General features: G+C 41.4%; 3 protein-coding genes across 7 annotated transcripts in view; all 3 read right to left on the minus strand.

Annotated features, from left to right (window-relative positions):
• CARS1 (cysteinyl-tRNA synthetase 1) overlaps nucleotides 1-373 on the minus strand; it is a 51,150-nt gene extending 50,777 nt beyond the window's left edge. Inside the window, exon 1 of one of the 2 annotated variants that reach the window (XM_067540626.1) lies at nucleotides 283-373. In XM_067540626.1, coding sequence (XP_067396727.1) covers nucleotides 283-307 — 25 coding nt within the window. In that variant the 5' untranslated portion in view covers nucleotides 308-373. The remainder of the gene's footprint in view (nucleotides 1-282) is intronic. The other variant, XM_067540627.1, reaches the window with a different exon arrangement.
• A 3,318-nt stretch (nucleotides 374-3,691) lies between these two features.
• LOC137148099 (tumor necrosis factor receptor superfamily member 10B-like) lies at nucleotides 3,692-18,399 on the minus strand. Of its 4 annotated transcripts, none has more exons than XM_067540628.1 (10): nucleotides 17,892-18,399; nucleotides 15,413-15,518; nucleotides 13,726-13,857; nucleotides 13,363-13,474; nucleotides 12,630-12,703; nucleotides 11,426-11,539; nucleotides 9,671-9,696; nucleotides 7,591-7,929; nucleotides 6,975-7,029; nucleotides 3,692-4,563 (listed from the first exon to the last, which is right to left on the minus strand). In XM_067540628.1, exons 1-10 carry the CDS (start codon nucleotides 17,934-17,936, stop codon nucleotides 4,265-4,267), a joined length of 1,302 nt encoding a protein of 433 aa, XP_067396729.1. In that variant the 5' UTR covers nucleotides 17,937-18,399; the 3' UTR covers nucleotides 3,692-4,264. The 4 variants fall into 4 exon arrangements, with proteins under 4 accessions (XP_067396729.1, XP_067396730.1, XP_067396732.1 ...); XM_067540629.1 differs by having other exon boundaries at nucleotides 12,660-12,703; nucleotides 17,892-18,398; XM_067540631.1 differs by lacking the exon at nucleotides 11,426-11,539 and having other exon boundaries at nucleotides 12,660-12,703; nucleotides 17,892-18,397.
• Nucleotides 18,400-21,450: 3,051 nt separating this feature from the next.
• The window catches only part of OSBPL5 (oxysterol binding protein like 5), a 204,165-nt gene continuing 200,526 nt past the window's right edge, over nucleotides 21,451-25,089 (minus strand). The window contains exons 21-22 of the mRNA XM_067540632.1: nucleotides 24,864-24,966; nucleotides 21,451-22,792 (exon numbers count right to left, since the gene is read on the minus strand). Of these exons, the coding sequence (XP_067396733.1) occupies nucleotides 22,657-22,792; nucleotides 24,864-24,966 (239 nt within the window). The 3' untranslated portion in view covers nucleotides 21,451-22,656. The remainder of the gene's footprint in view (nucleotides 22,793-24,863; nucleotides 24,967-25,089) is intronic.

Genomic DNA, 25,089 nt, shown 5'->3' on the forward strand with positions numbered 1-25,089 from the left:
CGGTGACATCATTACACGCGGCGGTGACATCATTACACGCGGCTAGGACACAGCCCCCCCCCCGGGTGCAGTGACATCACGGCACCGTAACAGTCCGGGGCAGCATTATGACATCACAGCGCCGCAGCACCAGGCGGCGAGGACGCGGTGACCCGTTGCCATGGCGCGGCGCGGCTGCCCGACGGGACACAGCACCGCGACACCCTCCCCCCCCCCAGCGCCCTGCACCTTGAGCGGCCTTAAAGGGGCCGCGCCCGCCCGAGCCCGGGACCCGGCACTTACTATGCTCCCCGCCGGCTGCCGCCATCCTGCTCCCTCCTCCTAACTCTGCCGCGTCTAGCTGAGCGCCCTCTCACAGGCTGGCTGATGCAAGACCGCATCCGGATGGAAAACGAATCGCTCCGCCCCCTTGCGACACTTCCGGTGACCGTAGGGTAACTAGGCAACGGGGAGAAACGCAACTCCGAATCCGCCGGCGTCACGTGAGGGAGGCGGCCGAGCCGGCGCCATTGGGGCTTGGTGCGCATGCGCGGGTGGGTGGGACTCGCTTTTTCCCACCCCCTTCCTCTCCTTGCCGGCGAGTGGCTCTCCTTCCCTCCCCCGCCCAGCTCCGGGAGGCGGGGCCTGTGCGGCTCCTCCTCCTCCGTCAGCTCGCGCTCTGCAAGGCGGGGAGGGGCTGGTAGGGTGGCTGAGCTTCCCCTCCCCACTGAGCCAATGGGGGAAGGTCTGGGCGCACACACCGGGCCAGGAGCCCCTCCCTGCTCTCTGTAAGTGGGTTCTCTCTCTGCTTCTGGCGAGGGAGCCCTTAGGGTGCATTTGGGTCACATGCGCAGTGTGTGCAAGCTTCTCTCTGCAACCAGAAAGTCTAGAAACATGCATTTATTTTGACATGGAAGGTGGGAGTCTCTGCGAAACAGATGACTCCAGGAGCTGGAACTTTAAGGAAAACACCAACAATTGCAAGGGAAGATAAAATCATAAAAGTTGGCACTACAGAGAATGCTAAGTTCTATTTGTCCAATTTATCCATGCCATCATGGTTGCTATAATAATGGCACAGCTGCCAGAAGGAGCTTAAGGTTCAGATAGGTGGAGGCTGAATTGTAGAAGGCACTTGGCGGACTATAGATATTCTGTGCACAAAAGGGCAGTTTTAGACAGCCCTAGCACTGCAGGAATACTTCAGCTCTGCAGATCCAAGCTGAAAGTCTGAGTTCATATTACATAGCTGCAAATTAATAGTTAGAAGTCAAATGGAGAGATGCACCTTAATTAAAACTACAGAGAAGTTAGGTGAACTGTTGCAGCCAGTCTGAGGAATCTACTCTAGGTCATTACTAGCAAGACAGGGCACTGCTCTGTTCTAGTATAACAGCTTCCCTGTTTTTTTGTTAAATATTTATTCAAATCGAGAATTGGTACTCATTGACTTTCTTCTTCCCGCTCATCAAGATATACCACAGAGGAACCCACTTTAGTTTCAGTTGTTTTAGCTAAAAAGTGGCCAACAACTCCTAGCCAACAATATTAAAACTGCTATCTCTTCCTTAGCTATGCTTGTCTGTATAAGAAAGCTACAGGAGGGAAAGCTAAACAGAGGATTACACACAATGTGATGTGTACATATAACTAAGGGCTACATTTGTGGCAGTTGTCTATATAGCAAAGGAATCTATTCATTGCATGATGTTACCCACATCATTTGTACTACTATATCCCAGGACAGTATGCAAGGATGCAGTGATAAAAGCAAGAAAAGTCTGAATTCATTCTATTTACCCTTTAATAGTGTAACAATTCCTCAATATTATAACTTCCGCTTTGCTTAAGTACTAATATATGGATAGAAACCTGAAGTGCATTAAATTCTGATCTATCTGGTATGTGCTTTCTTCCTGGGGACTGAAAGATCCAAAAAGCATGAAGAAGCTTATGAAATATTTCAGCATTAGTGCAATAATCAGCAACCTGGAGACATAAAAGGTTAAGGTGCATATTTAATAAAGCTTTATTGCATCAAATGATGCCAGACAGATTCACTAAAGTTGTTGTGACCATAAACAATTGCTAGCAAGGGTATTGTCCAGAACCATGCTTACAATTGTTCCTTCTTTTCTCTGTCCAGTCTTCAACAGAATCAGCAAAAGGTTCATCAAAGATACAATAAGATCTGGTCTACACCAAGGTTTTAACCACTAGTACAGCTGCATTTGTGCAATCTCTTAGTATAGACACACTGAGGCAGTTTACTCCCTCGATTTTGCACTGGCACAGATACATTGGTACAGCAACACCACAGGCTAAAACTCTAATGAAGACAGGCCTAAAGAGAGGATTTGGTAAAGAATTTGTGAATTTAATCAACAAAAAGTCATCACTGAAGAGTGATTTTAAACACACACCCAATCCCATAATAACCACAAATAGCCACTAACCACTTCTTCAGTTCAGTCCAAGAACAGGATAAAGTAAATTATTAATCTGGCTACCTCAATGTATTTACCTCCCAAAAACAGAATTGTTCCAGTACTACTAATAGTGTTATTTTAAAAAGCACAGTCCCTCATTACTAAAAAAACCTTCAAAGTTAGAGAGAGAATGAGACAGAATATTTGTTCATAAATGACAGCACATTTAAAAGAGTGAAAATCTTTTAATAACAAAATATATAAAAGTACACATTAAAAACAAAGTTTAAAGTAGAAATTCTATTTGCATAATTTCAAATTTTAGATTGGACAATAAAAATAATACAGTATTTAACTGTTAAAAACAGATTTATAGACTGTTGCAATATTTATTGCATACTGTTTATTGGTAATCCGGGCCCATTCAAACAAAATATACTTTGCAAAGCCCAATGCAAAGTTATACATCTAGGAACAAGGAATGCAGGCCATACATACAGAATGGAAGACTGTCTCCTAGAAATCAGTGACTATGAAAAAGGATTTAAGGGCTATAGTAAAGTAACAGCTGAACATAAGCTCCCTGTGTGATGCTGTGGCAGAGGGCCAATGTAATCTTTGGATGCATAAACAGGATAGTGAGTAGAAAGGTGAACCTCTGTATATGGTACTGGTGACACTGATAGCGGAATACTGCGTAAATTCTGGTGTGCACACTTTAAAAAGGATGTTGAAAACTTACAAAAAGAGCCACAAAAATGATTCAAGGGCTAGAGAAAGTGCTTTAGAGTGGAAGACTTAAAGACTCTTTCTTGTTAACTTATCAAAAAGACGAAGTACTTGATTCCAGTATCCAAGTATCTTCATGGGGAGAAAATACCCCATCTAGCAGAGGAAGGCAAAAGGCTCTTTCATCTAGCAGAGAAAGGCAAAATAAGAATCATATCTAGAAGCTAAAGCTAGACAAATTCAAATTAGAAATAAAGCATAAATTTCTAACAGCCTTTGGAACAAATTATCAAAGCCTTGTGGTGGATTCTTCATCTCCTGATGTCTTCATATCAAGACTGGATGCTTTTCTGGAAGATATGCTTTAGCCAATCACAAGTTATTGCGCTCAATACAAGGGTAACTGAGTGAAATTTAATGACCTGAGTCATACAGGAGGTCAGACTAGATGGTCTAATGATCCCTTCTGACCTTAAATTGTACGAATCTCTTCATATTATAGCATTCTCATAAATACATTCTTCACTGCATATAAAAAATAACAAGATTCTGGATGTTGTTTGGTCCTGTTTATCAATGCAGATAACAAAATGATAATATGCTTCAAAACCTTCAATGACAACAAATGTCACTCCATCCAATTACTTTGCCGTTAACCTTACATTTCTCATTTCCCAAGACATAACAGCGTTCAAAGTTTATTATATAGTTTAATGTAAGCTTATGTTCTTTCCTCAACTGAACATGAAAAGATAAGCAAGCTGAAATCTTTCACTCTCTCAAGTTTTTAACTGGTACCTGAGTTTATTTAATGTATTACAACTCAGGGTAAACTTTTAGTGAGCACAGCAACTTGAATTCTTGTCATGTTTCCCTATAACAAATAGAGTCCTGTAAGATATATTTCTGAAACTCAACTATTCTAGATGAAATGAATTGCAGTGAAGACATTTGAACTCATTTCTCTATTTGTTTTACAAGTAGTTTTTAAGCTGACATTTTTAGTTTTCTTAAACCAACAATAAAAAAAAATTGGCAACATGCACTAAAGCAAGGTCACATATAGAAACATATCTATAGAGTTTACAGTTTCTATTGTTTTGGGTTTATTGATAATAGCAAACTCATTAGACTTTGGCCTCTAATTTTGTTATAATATCCTTACTTATTAAATAGTTTACTAGATTTTCATGAGACCTTCTAAGTCCTATATTCCATAGGCTATCTAATAATTTAATAATGGAAGCCTCATTTCCAAATTTGTTTCTCCAAATGATTAGCATCTGATAATATCGTTCTTCAGTATCTTTCGGATGGTCTAAAGTTGTTTTATCGATTTCATTATCTGTTAGATGAGTTCTCATAAACATGTTCCAGTTTCTTGGTGGCACTTCTTTTATAAAATAATAAAAACTTTCACTTAATGCTGGAAAATAAAAAGAGAAACATCACTGCATATAAACAACTGTTTCTATAAATGCCTGCATACACTTGTATAAGTTCTCAGATAAATCCAGTTTAATTGCTATTTTACGACTTTTCCACTTTGTAGTTTAACATTCTCTGGCATGCAATTTGATTTAAGGGCTTAAATAAAGTTTAACAAAAGAGTAGTTCAGAAATATACTCCATTTAGTCCCACACTGCATTGCTGGGCTATATCTGTTCAACCAGCCACTGATAACTTGGGAATACAAAGAGAGAGGCATGTTTTACTTTCTATGGTAGATATCTGTAGAAGATGAAATGCACCATTGCATAGAGACTTCTGGAAACACTGAAGGCTGAAGTTTTCTTATGCCATAATAAAAGTATAACTAATTTGTTCTTAATGGAATCATCTTACTCCTTTAATTTACAACTTAGATCTTGTCTATATAGTGTGGCACTGTGCAGCAACCGGGTATAAATTCCTATGCACACAAACGTATTGAATGTTAATTGGCCCATGTAGATTCTGCTGGCAAGCACTAAAAATTCCTTAGGGTGGGTCAAACTGCACTATGTTAATGTTCACTAAGGCAGGGGTTCTCAGCCTTTTTCTTTCTGAGGCCCCTCAACATGCTATGAAAACTCCAGGGCCCAGCGGGGGATGGGAATAGAGGGGGGCACCTTGTGTACAGGTGTAGTTTGACTTCTATTTTGCGGGGCAGGGCCCAACACCCAGCCCCTAGCTGCTTCCCTGCCTGCACCGAGCTACACCTCTGTGCCTGCACACAGCCTCTAATTATCCCTGCCTGCCCCCCTGAGCTACAGTCCCGGAACCAAGTCCCCCCGTCTCGGTGGCTCTTCCCGGCTGCACCAGCAGTCCAGGGGGCCTGGGAGCAGCCACAGCCCCAGTCACCCCCAGCAGCCACTACCTTGTACTGCCCGGCTCTAGCTTTTGACCTGGCCAGGGGTGGGCTTTGGATGGGGTGGGGGGAGGGAGGAAGAGGTGGCGAGGTGTGTGTGTGGAGCTGCCCCCAGTACTGCTCTGCTCTGGTTGCGGCACTGCCAGTTTGGGCTTGGGACTTCTGCCCTGCAGGGCACTGGGTCTCGCAGCCTCCCCAGTTGAGAACCTCTGCACTAGGGACTGTTAGTGTGTGCCAGCAGGGTCTACAGGGGCCAGTCAGTGTGCAATACGTTGGTGCACTTCAGAACTCACACCCTTCTGGTGCACATTGCTGCACCATGTAAACAAGCCCCAAGTGTAGGACAGGAGCAGAGAGCAGGATTTTAAAATCAAGTTTATACATTTTTTTTAATGGAATCATATTGACATGACCTGAACTGTTTTAACCTAAAAATAAAAACCCATGTATACTACTGAAAGTCAATACAACAAAAAAATTCAGTTCAACAACAGTGGTGTAGCCTGTCCTAAGTGAACACCCAAGGAACAGGCACCAATTAGTTTCCTATTCAAAACAGTCTTTTTAAAAGGCCAAAGGGGACATTATGCGTACTTCAAAGTGGCCTCTTAAGATGGGAGGCTGTTTATTGAAGATGCCCTTTGTACAGGTTTCACTGTAGTTTTAAGCTCCTTGTTCACTTTTGATGGCTTTCTGACTCCTCTTAGCAATGAATTTTACCCACCTATTTACTCAACTATCAGTGTGATATAGTCTGGCAAGGCAAGGCTGATGTCACCAGTACTCTCAGTCAGAACATGGTTTACCTCCTTTAGGGCCACACAATATATTGGTTCACTGGTAAACGTACCAATAACTGACACACCTTTGTATTTTATTTGTTTGAATAGACATTCTATAAGTAAAGCAGTTATAAAAACTCGATTGTGTCCTTACATGGCACACTGCAGATTACACTGCTGGTACATAAATGGATCTTTTACTAGAGCATGGTTAGCTCTAAAAAGCTACTGTTCCTACAGTTATTGACACTCATTCTGAATAGTGATATTTAACACAAAAATATATGATGGGGTTGCCTGTGATAGCAAAGAACTGGACTCTACGACCATAACATAACTTCTAGTCCTATGTTTCATGTCCCTATGATTACATTATGAAAAAGCAATGTCTTTACATAGAAATACCTATTTTCTATGAAGTGTGTGTGGGGGGTGGGCGGTGTTGTGTTTTTAAAGCAATTTCTTAGACGTACAAAAAAATTAAAATGCAGCAAACAATCTGCAGTTTAGAAGTGTTAATATAGTAAGCAGGACAAAATGTTTGTAAAAATTTAAACAAATTAATAATATCTATTATTCTCTCATTCAAATGTCCCATAATTATGTACAATAAACTCAAGATAGAAAGTCACTTTTTACCTCGAACTCTGCTGACTATCACTAAATTTAAATCCTTGAAAAGGTGGGCTTTTTGAACTACTCACCTTCTTGAGAAAGATCTTTAACTACTATATGAGGCCTGGCTTCAGAATCCCTTACCTGCAATATAAATGTCTATGTTTATTCAAACAGAACAAAACATTCTTTATTCATTTACAATTGCTATCCTTGAACCATCTGGTGGTTTTGATTTCACAGTGTCTAAAAAGGCAAGTATGAGAATTCATAGTTTTCACAGAATAAATTAAAGTTAAAAAACCTGAATAAGTGTAAACAAAACTGCCTAGCCAGAAAATCCAGCTCTGCCACTAGCTAATAAGGGATGCAGCAGTATATCTGTCACAGTATTAACATGGAAACTGTGTTCCCTGTTGGTAGTGAACAATAGGAGTACAGTGGTCACTTAGTTAAACAATGTTTCCAGGTTGAATGGAAATTTCTGATAGCACTTCAACAAACATACATTTTTTCCACATTTCTCTTTTAAAAATAAAGATAATGCAAAAGCATCTTTCATATCATTTTAGGTAGTGTGGGGTCTATTTTACTACCAATTCATTCTATAAGCCTGGGAGCTCTAAAGGTTAAAAAAAGCTATTACTACATTGCTTCTATGAGGTTACACAAGGTTTCATGACACAGTGAGCATTTCCCACTTACCATCTGAGATACCGACATCCTACCATTTGACATATTAGACTGTTCAGTTTGAAAGACAAAATTAGGCTTGTCTGGAGGCTTCACTGGTGCTGAATATCTTGCAGTTCTGTGGTAAGATTCTTCACATGAGTTGTTTTCATCGTTTAGTAGAAGGCTACTTCTCTCACAAAATGTAATTCTCGTATCCTCAGGTGATTCGTTTCTTAGAGCAGAATTAGGACTATTAACTGCTAAAACTGGTGGACTCTGAACAGAGTTTTGGATCTCTAAAATTGGTGTACTAGCGTTAGCATTTTCCATTTCTGGTACAAAGAAAATTTCAGTGCTGTCCTCAGACTCCTGTAAGGAATAAGAGTGACTTATTAAAAAGTAGTAATTAAGAGTTTTTTATTAAAGCATACATAGTTTTGTAGGCAAGCTCTCAAGAACCTTTCAGTGGAAGAAGAGTTTCATACTTAGCGCTTCATTGCGAGCAAGACATCAGTATTCAGACGTGACAGTATTAACAAGTGACAAACAGGAGCAGCTTTAACAATTAGATCTTTGACAAAGTAGCAAAGAAGTTACAGGTGATCTTCTGTAGTTAGGCAAGGGAACACCTTATCTATTGAAAATAGGATTTTATAAGAAAAAGGCTACAATAACTCCGTCAGCACTAAACTGCACTCTCCACCCATGTAACCAACCCCACGCCAAATGGACTGAGGGGCAGGAAGGTGAGCTAGCAACATTTGGGTATTAACTCTGAAGTTTAACAATTGTATTTAAAAATGTAAACATTAACTGTTTCACTGCTGATCATTTAAACAGAGATATTTGCTCTGGGACTGTGAAGAGAACATGAGCAGAATACCTCCCCAGCTCTTATCACTACACCAGTTTAACCCACCTGTACTCTCTCTGCATCTTCAGTTTCTTTATTGTAACCTATTTCTTTGTTAAGACTCTATAGAACCCCTTAAATAAAACTTGCAAACCCCTCCCCCCAACACACACGCACACACACACTTTGGACTTCAGAAGTTACACACTGTTTAAAGTGACTGACATCCCTAAAGCATTTTGCAGAATTGATTTTTTTTTTTAAAAAACTTGTCCTAGGAACAGCAGTTAATAAACAAATGTCTTTGAACTGTGTCTCTACTGACTATTATTTAAATAAAAGTCTGTAGTAAAAAAGTAACTGAGGTATTATTTGTGCCTTCCAATGATATCTAGTATTCCAATTCAATCCAAATATAAAAATAAAAACTCCTTACATACCTAATGGAGAAACTGAAGATTTTGCCAAAATTCCCTCCAAATTACTATTTTCCTTAAGCAGGTTTTCTTTAAATAACATATGCCGTTCTTGGCACCTCAACATCACAGTGACATTTACAACTGGAGTGTTCCAAGGAGAACAGCAAACATGATGAGGCTATTATTTACTTGTATTGTGATAGCATCTAGAAACACAGCATTGATCAGGACCCCACAGAGGGACTGCTTTATAAGCAGAGATTAAAGGAAAAAAATTTGGGCATTTTATTAGGGCTAACAACCTCAAATTGAACTACTCAGATAAGTACACATTATATTTGAAGTGGGAGAAAGAAGTTAACCATAGACTAATGGTTAAGTGCTGAGAGAAGGATTTAACTGTCCACGTGTATTAGAAGAGTGTAAATGCTAAGATGTAAGGGGAACTATTTAGGACATCACAAGGGGATATAACTAGAAATATGGATATGTAGTTAAGAAAGAAAAAGTTAGGTTATCAGGAAAGAGACACATTTGGGCTCTGAATTATTCTTCCAAGGGAAGTGCTGGAAGCCCCATCATATCAGACATTTAAAACTAAACAAGACACTAACGAAGAGATTATATTGTAGAGAACAATCCAACATTAGCAGGAGGTGAACTAGATGACCTAAAAGTTTTGGTTTTTTGTATGAAGACCCAGAGTGAAGAAAAGTGTCCAAATATACAATGACAATCAGGGTGGAGAAAGTGACTAAGCTGTGCATCATCTATAGCTAAACAAATAGTTTCCATACAGGTAAAAGAAAAAAATGGCATGTGTCCAAAGGAAACTTACCATATCTTTTTCTGCATCTTTGTTTTCTGAAATTTATGAAAAATATAAATTAAACTATATGAAGTTATATTGTTTAAATATAGCTGACTTAGTATGCTGGTTACACGGCATAACTCTCTGACAGATTCTCAATCTCAACCAGAAGTTTAAATGTAGATAACCTGTAGAGAAGGCTGACAAGTTCTAGGCACTGAAGGACTCCCTTCTGCCCCAATCTACTGGAGCACAAATAGATGGGGCATATTGTACATACTAGATAGGTGTTAACCAAAAGGTCTATTTGGGCTCTAGTTCCATTTAATAAACCCAGCCAAATTCCACTTTACTTATTCTAAACATTATCTTTTCTGTTAATTGTAATAATCTATTCAGATTCTATGATCTTTAACATTTTTTAGGCCTCAGATCCAAAAGCTAGGCAGAGGCCTGGTTTACACCTAAAACTTAGGTTGACCTAGCTAGATCACTCAGGGCTGTGAAAAATGTCATGCCCTGTGCAACACCGTTAGATCAACTAAAACCCTGCTGTAGATGCAGCTAAGTTGATGGAAGAATTCTTCCATCAACCTGGTTCTTGCTTCTCGAGGGGGTGGATTTACTACTACCATGGAAGTACTAAGTGTTTACACTACAGTTGCATCATTGCAGCACTTGTAACAAAGACAAGCTCTTAGTTTCCTCTTCTGGAAGTACCTCTGTTGCAAACACAGTCAGTGGGACAAATTCTGATCAATTCTGTTCTAAACATATGTAACAGAGAGCACATTTCGACTCCATTTTTGACACTTCCATAGAGCTGATCTAAGCTTCAAAATATAGGTATTTTTCTTCAACTAGCCTCATTTTTTATGCAATAATGGAAAAACTAATACCTCTTATGCCTCCTCATTCTTATGCTTGAGAATAGATTTATCTTCTAGGATTTGAAACGATTCTTGTGGGATTTAGCAACTTAAGCAGTATTCATGTGTAAAATGCTTAAGTGATGCAAGTGCAATGCTCCAAATAAATACCACTGTATGAAAGAAACTGAGGGTGAAATCTTTGTTACCACTTACCACCCTCCACCTCTGAGTTCCTATACTGAGCTCACTCACACTCTCAGGCTATGGCTACACTGAAGGCGGCAAAGTCGCTGCCAGCAGATCGATTTCTCTGGATCGACTGAGCGGTCAATGAAGACCTGCTCAGTCGATCCAGAAATCGACGTACTAAGACCACCTTCACAAGTGGCGCAGTGCAGTGAAGATGGCACGCTGAAGAGGAGCAGAGAAGTTGACAGGAGTTACGCAAGTTTTTTGCGTAGCTTGCATAACTCCAGTCAACTGCCGCCGAATCTCAGAGGTAAGTGTAGACAGGGTCTCACCTACAGAAATAGCTAATGCTGCTCTCTTTAAACACTCAGAGGAATCTCTAATAAGCAGTTTCACAGAATACTTCCCAGTGGAAGCTGAAGCCTCTATTCAGCAAAGTACTTCAGCACATGCCTAAATTTAAGCATATGAGTATTCTCACTGAAATCAAGTCACGTTCTTAGAGTTACACAAACGCTTAAGAATCTTGCTGAATAAGGCTTCAGATTCCACTAGGAAGTGTTCTGTGAAACTGCTTAGGAGGAGACCAGCTCTTAAAAATGGGTCCACGGTATGGCACGCACAGATGGCGTAAGGACAACCTCAACTCTTACTTCATCTAGCTTTGGAAACTTGAGTTTCTGTATATCTCAGGTTATCCATGGAAAGGAATTTTATTTACCTTTATTTGTTTTATTATACGATGTCCATTTCTTATATAAAAGGCACACACTCAGAACAATAACGAAGACAAAGACAAAAGCCCCACCAACCCAACCTGCAGCATTCGCAGACCCTGCAAAACAAACAAACAAACAAAAAAGTTTGAAATACTAAAGCAGCTCATAAGACAGGGTTTTTTTTGGCAGTGTAAGAATGTTGGTGCTGCAGATAAAAATGGAGACCAACATCTGTGAAATTTGGCAGTTTGTTACAGTGACACTTCTAGTGTCTGCCCCAAGAAAGCCACCATTTCTCAGATATTAATACACCATCAGAGTATCTAGGTGCTGGTGTGTGTCATCGTAAATTAAAAGCTAGTGGAAGGGAATCAAAGCCAAGTTCAAAGGCTCTATAGGGGAAAAGAAATTCAACACATTTTGTATCTTTTCAGATTTATGTCTCAGTACAGATTTTTTCAGATTTTAATATTTAACTGAGTATTTGAAGGGCATATTTACAACTTTATACTCTGTTAACATTACACTTTGGAAAGGCCTGTCCACTATGTAATGTTTTCCCCCAAGACAAGTCCCCTGCACTAGTTTAAATATCACCACGAATATTAGTTGGTTACACAACCCATGGTAGGAGAGCCTTTGCCTCCATCTAGTAACTGCCAGTGTGAACTGCATGGGCTCGTCAAACATACAGCAGAACCTCAAAGTTACGAACACAAGAGTTACAAACTGACCAGTCAACCACACATCTCATTTAGAACTGGAAGTACCCAATCAGGCAGAAGCAGAGAACAAACAAACAAGAAAAGCAAATGCAGTACAGTACTGTATTAAATGTAAACTATTAAAAATATATAGGGAAAGTTTAAAAAAAGATTTGACAAGGTAAGGAAACTGTTTCGGTGTTTGTTTAATTTAAATTAAAGTTGTTAAAAAGCGGCATTTTGCTTCTGCATAGTAAAGTTTCAAAGCTGTATTAAGTCAATGTTCAGTTGTAAACTTTTGAAAGAACCACCATAGCGTTTTGTTCAGAGTTACGAACATTTCAGAGTTACGACCAACCTCCATTCCAGAGATGTTCGTAACTGTGAGATTCTACTGTACTTAAAAGTAGGATTTCAAAGGCTCACTTTAATAATCTGCTTCTGAAATATCTACAAAAAAGACAAAGTTATCAGACCTCCCTAAGCATAGTTTATACTGTACCACTGGGAGGACGGTCACACTCCAGATCACCTGTAGCATTGCACTTTCGCACAATTTCTTTCCCTTCTGGGCACCTAAAAATTTACAACAAAAATATAACTATGTTAGAAAAATCAAATCTGTATTTGTGTTCACGCCTACTCTCACAGGAGTAACTTACATACATGGACAGAATTTGCAAATAAAAAAAAAAGTTTGTCCTCACCACTCACTAAGAAAGAGTACTTGAAAAAACAGATGAAGAAAAAAGGATGCTAGAAGATTATGTGGCAGCACAGCAAAAACACATGGGGAGAGATTATGTGCAAAAATACTTATTCAAACAGAAAAAATACTGAGATGAAGTGTTAACTAATCACAATGTAATTAGTCTTCTTCAACAGCTGGCTCCAAGTTATAAAATTCTGGGTAGTTCTACTGACTGCTACTGACATTAGCTGTCCTGACTGTCCAAAGCCTATTCAAATATGGCAGGTGAAGAAATCAGGAAACATGGTGGGAACATTTGTGTACAGGCAGATGCATCAAGCAGGAGAGCAATATTTATATACATACAGTTCTAGGTGCCAATCCTGCAGGCATTAACTTTAAACACATGAGGAGCCCCATTGACTTCAATGGGATTGTTCATGTGTCTAAAGGTAAACATGTGGATAAACATTTATAGGAGCTGGGTCCTACTTTTTACTGTACTTTATGGAAGACAACTGCCTAAAGCAGTTACTGTACATACTTTGGCTTGCATCTGTAACACATCTCACAGCCTTGAGTAGGACAGAAATAGCCTGGCTTGCACTGACATTCAGTATCGCTCGTTGAAGTGCAGATGCTCACAGTTATTTGATCTGAGAAAAATAAGTTAATCATATAAGTTACAAATGTAATCAAACTGAATTTATGATTCTTTTTCTATCAAGCATAAGTTACACCTAAGCTATAAAAAATAAGTTATTTTAAAAAGCATAAGTATTCTTAAATCTATGAAAATAAGCAGGGAAACTGAGGAAACAGATTTTTCTGCTGAACAAAGAATACCGAAGCTTTCGCTCAAGGCAACCCAACATATTTACAGATCAGCCCAAGCTTTGTACTATACCGTCTTTGCACAGTTTGCATCGTATGCATTCATCTAGGCCATTTGCATGAGCGGTGTAATCCTTTCCATCTGTGCAACGGGAACAAATTCCTTCAGTGTGTGGAACTTTGCAGTGTTTAGCAACATAAGTGCCTATATAAAAGGAAAAGCAGAAAATCAGCCCTGTAACTGTGTATCTCAAGTATTATTAGGATACAGTTAACTGGATTCAAGCATATGCAACATGAACTTTGTCTCTACGGTTTCCTCCAAGATGACTTCTTTCAGCCACGCCTTAGAGGGAGTGGAGCTGAATGAGATTAAGTATATGCAGTAAAACCAGGAAGAATATTTAGAGTCTAGACATCACTGGCCAGATAACATTAGAAAAATAAGTCAATAACTAATAATAAGAGGCCAATAGGCTTGGGAATTTTCCTCCTTTATAAATAGAGGTGATTGGAAAAAGGGAAAAATGTTTTACAAAAATTTCCATCAATAATATTTCCCTGTTTTTTGTTGGGGAAAAAAAAAGTCATTTTTCTGATATGCTCTATTTATAAAGATGCCTGGTTTTGTTTTTTTAAATGGAAGGTTTTAACAATAAAATAATTGTTTCAATGTTTTTCTTAGTTCTATTTGGACACATGTTCACATCCCTATTCATTAATAGGTGATTTGCCATAGTTCAGTACAACTAACAGTTTGTGCTCAGAACAGGTTAGGGAGGTGAAACTGATAAGGCTGGTACTATGTCAGGAAGCTCATACAGCTATGGCTGATGCGGTCTCTCTCTGAAACCAGAGGGAAATTCACCACTGTGCAGAGAGCCCACACCAGGCTACCCAGCTCTTAAATTTTACTTGTGGCTCTAGTCTTGCAGTTCATACCACATGGATGAACTGTTGAGCCTGTGGAGAGCACTCAGACAGGCTGCTATGCCCATATGCTATCAATTGCACAATCAGAGCCTAAGACCTTAAAAAGGGCTCATGTCACATTCAAACAACATATATGCCTTGTTCAGGGTCTCTACACAAGGGTGATTTTGACCCTTGACTACTAAATTCACTCACAAGACTTAGAAAATCCACAGGACAAACCCCATGAGATTATAACAAATTGAGGACAGAATGCTTGTTGGCACAAAGCTAAGTGAAAAAGCCCCTATAAAGAATGAATGAGTTTTACACACATCTCCAAGATGGAGATGCATATAATTTACAAAATAAAGAAAGTTTTCTATGTAGATATAAAATACATAAAATTTCTGCTGAGTGTAGGTATTGAGTGTTTATATCTGACCAGCATTATTATGATTAGCTAACGCAGGGGGAATAAAACCAGTGGCCAGGGCATTGGTTCAGTTTTCAAGAGTTCCAACCAAGTTATTCAACTTTTAACAGTTTCAGTCAGTATTGACGTAGACTCTGCCTTTTATAGCATGCCCATGTCTCTTGACAGACTGCCAAGGTCACGAAAGCACAGCCTATTTTATGAAAGGTTGGACAAATTCTGAAGTGAGCCGCACCAACAGTGCCACTGAATAGGAAGAGGGACAGCATAAAATGGCCCTCGATGGTTTTTGCAAACATGTACTGTTCTCTCATTCCGTTTTTATCTCACAGCACAAAAATAAAACAGCACAAACATCTTCTCTGAAAAATGCTTTGTTAGCCAAGTAAACTAAAGATCACTAAGTACTTACCAGCACGACAGTATTTACAGCAGTAGTCTTGATGCAGATATTCTCCATCATCACAGTTGTGCCTGCTGGGCTCTCCTCTACTCCCAGATATTGCTGAAGATTCAACCTACAGAAATTACACTGCAATGTGTCGAATGAAAAAATTCCCCATGACATTGTACATTTTCAGTGAGATGCCTATAGACATATTAGGTTATTCTAAAGACTTAAAAAAGAAAAAGAGGAAACAAATTCTCTCTTGCTAAGTTTTCAAGACACAAGTAACTGCAGCGGTCAAGGAAGGGTAAAACAGCATGATGGGGGCATAGTCAATGTAAACCAAGCAACAGAACACATTTAAAAAAACACCACCAAAAAAACTACCACAGTTAATCTCAAGGTGAGCTTTGTTTTTGCAAGAATGTTTAAAGGTGACCTGCAAAAGATCATTTTTTTAAGACTAGGCCTGTTCCCTTTATTATGTATAAAGAAAGTCTGAAACGAGTTTTGGGGTATTAGATTTCCTTCCCTCCCCAAGTCTGAAAGAGTCAGGAATGTCAAGTTTGGTCTTTCTTGATTTTGCAGAAGGACCACCAGGGAATGCCTCAGAGCATGTTTATTGTGTGCTCTATTACCTCAGCAGAAGGAGCAAGGGTGTTAACTGAAGTTAAATAAATGTTAACAAAAACAAAAGCAAACAAAGTGTTTGACAATGTGACTAGAACTCCCCATCTCTCATAATAGTTCTATTTTCATTATTAATTTATGTTACCATTGTTTTAGTTCCCCAGTCACCAGTCTTCCAGCCTACTGAGGACTTCGATTTCCAATGTAAAAACCAAGCAGAGAATTTCAGGCCATCCTCACATAACGTAAAGCAAAAAGGGGCAAATAGCCAATTTCCCCCCCTGTACAGGTGACCTATAATGCTTCTCCCTGCCTTTTTGCACTAAATATACATTACACCCACATCTCAGGTTCATAATACACACTCAGAAATTGGATCCCCAGCAAACTTTCTCCCATGGATCTTAACCTGTGTTTGTCTGTGATCACATATTTAGATTGTAAGCTCTTTGGGACACAGACCTCCCTTTTGTTATGTATATGCTGTAAGGCTTGAGGCTGTTTTCAGCTAACAAGTTGTAGGTTGAAACTCATTTAAATGGCTAACAAGCATACCTGAGCCACAAGGACAATGGCTAGTGTAAGCATCTGATGGCTCAGGAAGCCAGAGGTCCTCTTAGTGATTCTAATTCCAATGAGAATAGCACATTTGCTTTTAGAATTTCTGTCTTACCTGCCACTCATCTGTAAGGACCCCCACCACTTTCTGCCCCGAGCATAGCCTAGGATCCTTAATGTAAATAGAGTGATTAAAGTGTCTCTGCATGTATTAACAACCATTATCACTGTTGTTCTCTCCGGATGGGACAATGCCTGTACTTGTAAGTGAATAGATAAAGAATTTAAAATGTACTATGTAATCGATAAGAAAGTGTATATAATTGACCATTGTAACACCGTGAAGTTGAAGCTGATTTATCAGACTTCCCGGTATTGTGAATAAACTTCTTCAGTATTGTCTGTGCTGCCTGATTCTTGGTCTGTAGCTCAGATGTATGTGTCTGATTGGTGAAAAGCAAAGGAGAGTGAATGTGGCCAGTTCCTGGAACTGGGAGGGAGTGCATTGTGTCCTGGCAGGCTAGCAGACGTCACAGACGAATGATGATTCTGCAGCTGGGAATTGATGAAGGAATGGTCTATGTGTGACTCAGGGCGAGGCCAGGATTACAGAGAGCGAATTTCTTGTTTGATCCGCTTTGATTGGCAATCACGCGCTTTGACAAATTGCCGACACACCCTCACTGAGTCAGGGAAAGACTAAAGTTTTGATCTTCTCTAATGGGCCCCTATAAAACCGAGCGAGCCAATCGCACGCCCCGTGGTTATGGTTGCAACCTTCCAGGATTGCCCTGGAGTCCCTGGGAATTAAATATTAAATCTTGAATGAAAAATGACGTCACCTCCAGCCAAAATTAGCAATCCTCCGCCCTGGCTCAGCTCGACATTTCAAGGGGTTTAGTTTTTAATATTGTCTTAAAGCCAGAGAGAACACCCTCCTCCCCCACCACAGGAGGAGAGACTGCACCGGCAGCCGCCGGGAAACACCTGGCCGCAGGGGATTCAGCCTGCCCCCGACCAGACTCTCTGTCCGCCTCCCAAGCGGCGTCGCACCCCCACGCCTAGAAAAGCGTCGGGAGCCGGAAGACAGGAAGAAGGAACGAGCCCGCTAGAGTTCAGCCAACCGGCCGGAGCAGGAGGCTAAGGCAGGGCAGGCAGCAAGCGGGGCTGGGTATTTCCCCGGCTGCTGCTTGCCCCGGCCGCGGCGCGGGCAGCCCTCCCGGCAGAGCTCGGGCTCGCGGCGCTCAGCCGGGCTCGCGCTGCCCCAGTCACGGGAGAGGAGGCAAAGACGCAGCCCCCCGCCGCGCGCACTCACCACTAGTAGCAGCAGCAGCGACGGCAAAAGGCGCCCGGCTGCCATAGCACGAGTCGAGTCGAGTCTAATCGAGTCCCGACCCCCCGGAGAGGAGCTCTTCTGCCCCACAGGCGTGCGGGGAACTGCACCAGGAACCGGCTGCAGCCGGCCCGGCCCTGCCCAACTCCACGCCGGATTGGGTCATCGTGTCCTGGGCGGAGCCTGCGCGCCCCGGGACAGGAGCAGGGGAAAGTGGGGCTGGCGCGCGGCTGCTCCTGCGCTGGTCCCGGCTGGTGTAGTCACTTAGTTACCCACCCTGCTTTGGAAGGCTGGAGGGTGCTGCTGAGCCGGGGACTGGGTGGAGCCCGTCCCGCTCCCCTTCCCCTAGCTCCATGGTCCCCCTCTCAGCCTTCACCCCTATTCTGCTCTGGGCGCTCCATAATGTAGGTAACAGTTTTGAGTGCTTTTCAAGACGCCTCCCCGGCCTCCTTCCTTCCTTTGTAACGCTACATCAAACAGGCAAAATTAAAGATCTAGCCACCCCTCCCTGACCCTATCTCCGCCTTACTTCATTTAGACATGCCTTTGCCCCTCTGCCTCCACCCCCTTATTCCTCATCCCTAAACACTTGAAAAGACGGTCTCGCATCAAAATTGCCTCCCCTTTTTCCATTATAGAAGTTCTGCTTATAATAAATTCCTACGGTAAAAATAGCAGCGGTGGGTGACTGAAGACCAAGAATTGAGGGAGAAAGGGGGCTGAGAGCATTTTTTCTAACATGAGAAATCCTTCATTAAACAGACCAATAATCCGTCCTTTATGGGGAAAAAAACAGCCCAAATGAACACTGTGTTATATACCAAATTATACACTAAGTTGAATACAGTCCATGGACTTGTGTCACTGCTCATAACCATTGATAAAGCCCACAAGCTCCAAGCAGACTGTGGGCACCATCATGCTGAATGCATGTGGAGAAATATTTTTGAATCAGGGACTGCATATAAGTGTTAAAATCATGCTGCAGTTGGTATTGATGGCCTACTTAACCCATGTCTACACTGGGGGGGGAAGAGGGAAGGGAGGGGAGAAAGTGTTAAAACAAGATTGCTTATATGTAAAATCCTAGTGTAGTTAGGACACAGTTTAGTTTCACTTCAGTGTAGCTGGTTGAAATGAATACACCTATTTTTCCCTAGGCCTGGTCTACAGTGAGGACTTAGGTCGACTTAAAGTCCCTTAATATGAATTAAGTACACCCGTGTCTACACGGGTGTCACAGTTAATTCAAATTAAGGTGCCTGTAAAATTGACCTAATAAGACCACCTCTGCAGGTGGCGTAGCACCTAATTTGAATTTGTTAAATCGATTTAGTGTCAGTGTAGACACAAAGGGGGTTAAATCGAATTAAATGACCTCCGGACTGTATCCCACAATGCCCCATTTTGACCGCTCTGGACAGTCGCACTGTGCTTCTCCGTGGTCATAGAAGCAGGAAAAGCCCCTCAAGACCCGGGAAGATTTGAATTTCCATTTCCTGTTCTTGCTGCCACCGTTGGGAGAGCTTTGCCACTGTTCGCAGCACGTCTGCTGCAAAGCCCAAACATGCTCCAGTATGGAGTCGACCAGAGGTCTTAGACCTCATCGGGCTGTGGGGAAAGGAGTCCATTCTGGCTCAGCTCAGAGCCAGCAAAAGAAATCTGGACATTTATGGGAAGATATCACAAGGCATGTTGGAGAAGGGACACCAGGGACGCTCAGCAGTGCCGCATGAAGATCAAGGAGCTATGTCAGTCATATCAGAAAGCTGGGGAAGCTAACAGCCGCTCGGGCTCCTCTCCCAAAACATGCAGGTTCTATGATGAGGTACATGCTATTCTGGGGGGCGATCCCACCACGCTGCCTCCCCACAGCATTGATACCTTCGCTAGGTCACAGTCCATGGACAATGATGAGGACTCCGTGGACGAGGAGGAGGAGAAGGCTGAGGAGAGCAGGGTGATACATGAATGTTCTCTTTCTGATTTCCCTTTACAACAATTCCTTATTGATTTTAATCCAGCAACTGTTTTAGCAAGATATATGGGGTTTTGGTTTTTTTACTAGAATAATTTTTTATCCCATGTGGGAAGCAGTGACAGATGTTGGAGACTTCCCCCCCTTCCCCAATGGTGGATGTGAAATTGGTGTATGTAGGTAACATTTCACTGGTTGCACTGCAAATCTCTTTGTAAGAATGTTTCTATTGCTGCTAATAGGACCAATAAAAATAAACAGGTTATAATGAAATTCCTTCAGGGTGCATATTTTTTCTTAAAGCGGAAGAGTTCCAACTACTTCAAGCATTTGCTTATCAGCATCTGCTACTGGCTTCCCAATCAGTACCCCTGCCCTTTGGCTTAAACTGTTCTTAACATTCTTTTCCAAAACTTACATCATAACCATATATCCCAAAGACAAACATTCTTGCAAGAGGACCGGTTTCTATCAGCATGTTCCTAGTTAGCCTAATGCAAGGCCTGGAAAGGAGATATGTTTTCATATTTTTGTCATTAAGAAAAGGGCACAGACAGCATCGACAGATGGGAGAGGCCAGAAAAGTGCCTGCTGCTGAACATGAAGAGCATGGAGGCAAGTTGTTTGGAATGAACAACATTGTTTGGCAAGTGGATGCTGGAACTACACCTGTTTGTGAAGCAGCTCAGGCCAAGATTTTCAAGAGTGACTTAGTGACCTTTGGTGTCCAATCTGAAACATTTAGAGGCGCTTGATTTTTAGAAAGTGCTGAGTACCTGCCCTCTGAAAGTTGGGCCTCCTCACAGATATTAAGGTAAGAAAGGACCATTATCATCAACTAGCGTGACCTCTTGTATATCACAGCAAATAGACTTTCACCTAGTTATACCTGTATTGAGCCCAATAACTTGTTTTGCTAAAACATACCCTCCAAAAAGGCTCTAGTCTTGAGTTGAAGACATCAAGAGATTGAGAATCCACCACATCCCTTAGTGATTTATTCATAATGTTAATCATCACTCTTAGAATTTGAGTATAATTTCTAATTTGAATTTGTCTAGATTCATCTTCCAGCCACTAGTCCTTGGTATGCCTCTCTCTGCTAGATTAAAGATCTCTTTAGTAACTGGTATTTTCTCCCTGTGAAGGTATTTTTCAAGAAGTGACAACTACGATGGATCTTTAAGGCATTTAAAAAAAAAAGACAGGTGATATCCAAAAATCACCTGTCACGTTTGAAAATCATGGCCTAATTTGAGAGCCAGACAAATGTCAGATTGTAGAATTTTGCTATTCCTGTTCCACGCAAGATAGAGAACATCTGCCAAACATTGTCATTTACACCATCCATGAGCTGTTGATCCTCCTTCAGGGAGGATGACAATTCATTGGGTCACTCAGAATTTAGCATGGAATGAGTCTCTCTTCTGTGTACATATGGTAGCCAGCTGTACATCTATTACTGTGTAATATCTCTTTGGAAAACATGACATAACTCATGTAATGCATGTTAACTGCTACAAAATGAGACGTCCCAAGCACACAAATAATCCATCAAAGAAGTTGTCATTAAAAGTTGTGTAATTTTATTTCAACATATCAAGCACAAACAGGTTTCCCCTAACTGGAGAACATGACAAGGAATGTAGTTAAAAATTTGGAAACATTTACATTTAAAGTTAGCCCAGACTGGCATCACCACTAAGTATTTTAAGGCTGTATATATAGCAGTACTTACCACTTGGAACTATTTCAGGCCAGAAAAGAAAGGCTTAGTACTGACTGCAATCTACAGAGAATATTGCAAATCTTTTTAAAAATGGTGTAAAATAGGAAGACTATTAACAGAGTTAATAATGCAGTGGCAAAACCCTTACCCTTCCTGACCTTTAATATAATACATGTGCCTATGATCAAAACACATATACTTGCTCGCACCCACCCTTTCCAAGTGGGCAATAGGAAATTTCAAAGGAATTCTTCTATACAATTCTTGTGTTATTATAAAAACTGCCATATAGCCCTCCCCCCCAAAAAAGCGACCAGGATTTATAAACAAGAATGTCTCTGACATTTAATTCAGTGGGTCTAGTTCAGGACATTAATCAGCTCTGTAACAGAATAAGGAGCTTTATTGAATGATTCTCATTTCCTAATGACAGCAGCTCTAGGAAATTGTGCATATTTACAATCTCTGTGCAATGGAGTGTGATGCACATTTTCAGGTCCAACTTTGTGTTTCAACAGCAAGATCCTAGAAGAAACCGTGACCGATAACCAAGTGGTTGGATTTTTGGACCATCGTCTGTTGTTCCCCCTCCCATAATTCAATGCACCCAAAAGACATTTTGAAAAATTGCAGTAAGAACCCTTCCCACCTCCCCCAACCCTTAGAGCTATAAAACAAGCCAACCATTCTAAAACCATGTGGACGTTCACCATTACTGGGGTAGCAATACTGCTTGGTAATTATTGATTGCATCAGAAAGTGACAAGACATAGAAAACAAATTGCACAATTAAAGCTACATTTGGCTTTAGCATTAAGGCCCGTACAGGTAAAGAGGTCCTTGAAGATGTACATGTAAAAAGGCAAATGACAATCTGAAGGAACTAAACTCTGCTTGTTCCCTGGGTCCCTTTTTTAGCCTGGCTCTTTCTTCCATCTGCTGCGTTGGTTTTAAAGTGCTTGGTGCCTTGATGGGCTCCTTGCGCGAGTGTCCCCCCCTCCTGCAGCCAGTAACTTTTATTGCTGCCAAACATAGTACTTTTATTTGAAGACATAATTAATGAACAGTTGACATGCAAGAAAGATGCAAATGAGAAACCAACAGCGGAAGTCCAGGAGGAGGTTTTCAGAAGAGCCCCTCCTGTAGAAAGATTTTTTGTTCAGAGCAGTGAGGTTTCTGAAACAACAAGAAGTAATAAAGCCATTTGCATCTAGGAAGGAATTTCACAAAATATTCCTCCCCTCCCAACACACACAAACTCCCAACCACCATTCCCAGTCCTGGAGATCCTACACAGGCACGACTGAATGACTCAAATCTAGAGGCCTGTTTGAAGAGTACAGGATTGGGCCCACATGCTTTTCTCTTTTAAAAAAGGAATACTATTAACATGTCCTTTCTCCTATCCTTCGTCTATATTTTCTATATAGACTATAAGACCTTTGGGACAGGGATTGTCTGACTCTGTATGTACAGAACCCAGCATAAGCTCATCCTGATGTCGGTTAGGGTCTCATGGTGCTACTTGTAACATGAAAAATTATGATGAAAGGATTGATCCATTGCAAGAGAAACAGTTGGAACAGAATTTGCAGAAAAGCTCAGTACATCCGTAATCAGAACCAGATTTTCCAGAACAGACCAGCATTAGATTACGCACCAAATTAAATGGCTGGGTTTTCAAGTGATCTCAGCATGGTCAGTGCTGGGCTCTTCAGGAAATCCGGCCTTCTCACAATGTATATGACTTGGTGCTGAGCACTTCTGAGGCTCAGTACCCACAACATGGGCCAGGATCCTTGAAAACCTGGCACTAGCAGTGGGAAAGGCAGCACAGAAGAGTGGGCAATGCAAAATACAGGAATTGCCAACTCCTTGCAAGACACTACATTCTGTGTACTTGCCAGGATTTCTTAATTCTAGGGAAGAACAGGCTTTTTGACCTTGTCTACTGTAATAATATAATCTGATGCATTTTATTCAAGCCTAAACAAACTCAATAGCTTTCCAAATCATGAGATAGGAGTATTGCCATTGGAAAATCTTTTCTAGTCTTGTCAAACAGCCTAAAATAGAATGAGCTTCCCAAAGAATGCCTGAATTTTCACTAATTCTTACACCTCTCCCTCTGAGCAGTACTTTTTGGAACGGTTCTGACAGACAGAATCAGCCTTCAAAGCCAGACTGCATGAGGTTGGGAAGGGCACAAGACATCCCTCCATCCTTGCATCCCCCGCCCCACCCACAGCCAGACACAATCATATTCCCTGACCTCCCCAGAACACAGAAACTGGCTCCCTGCCAGCCCTTCAGTGGGCATTAGCTGTCCCAAATATGGGAAAGAGGCAGTAAAGCCCACGGGTCCCACCCACTTCTGCACCCAGAGACTCTGATGACCTGGTGCCTGATCCTGCCCTACTGAAGTCAATGGGAGCTTTACAACTGATTTATTGGACATAGGATCAGCCAGTGGTGCACAGGAGAATGAATGCAGCCCCCTATATGGTATGTAGGAGCAGCAATGTTCCCCCTGCATGTCTGGGAGCTCCAGCAGGGATTGCACTTCCTGATACTCCTCCTGCAGGGATGGGGTGACAATGCTCTGAGCCCAAGACGGAGTCTAAAAGCCATAATGGACACCTGCCCACTGCAGAAAGCGTGACCATTTCAGAAGATGCAGCTCCAGTTTGCCAATGCAGTAACCAGGTGTGGTCACCAGTTCCTCAGACACAGTATAAAACTGTGAGCTTATTAAAACATGAACTGAATCTGCCAAGACCCAATTACAGGCTCTCAGGCCTCTGCTTCTTTTGCAATGACTGAGGTGGTCAGAGGAGAAACCCTTAAAGCAAAGCAGTGAAATCTCTGTCCAGCTCCATCCTTACTGGGGGCTGCAAGTCAAATGTAGGCATGTTGGGTTCCTTGACAAAAAGGGCCTTCTATGGCCACCTAGCAATCACAGACTTCTATCCAGTACCCTGGTGTGCTCCCCAAATGTCTCCATCTATGCTGTAGCTTTCAGAACTGGAAGATCTGTAATGCTCCCAGAGGGGGCTAAAAGAAAATCGTCTCAGTGTTTTACGTGAGGGCTTATTAAGCCTTCTCTGTGTTTTAATATAATACTTATTGTATACCTTGAAACTGCAGCCCGTGACTTAACTAGCCTCCAAAGGCTGGTTCAGGGAAATTAAGCATCAGAGATTATTCATCTCCGTTTGAGATCATGGTGCTGAATTCAAATTACTACCTGTGTATGTCTTGTTGGGCTTTCTGTAGGGATAAAACAGTCATGTGGATTTCCTTCAGGTGATTCATTTCCTTTCCACACCGTGTACATGGACTTTCAAAACCTGCAGCAAAACATTGATAGGACACCAAGATTTAACACTTATCTCTGGTGATGGGGTGACCTCTAATACATGCAAGCCACAAAATCTCCCAGCAAATGAGCAGCTGTATGCAGTGAAGCACTT

The sequence above is a fragment of the Emydura macquarii genome, unplaced genomic scaffold (assembly GCF_026122565.2).
Source record: "Emydura macquarii macquarii isolate MOO-44397 ecotype Brisbane River unplaced genomic scaffold, CSIRO-AGI_Emac_v2 contig_587, whole genome shotgun sequence".
Taxonomy (NCBI): domain Eukaryota; kingdom Metazoa; phylum Chordata; order Testudines; family Chelidae; genus Emydura; species Emydura macquarii.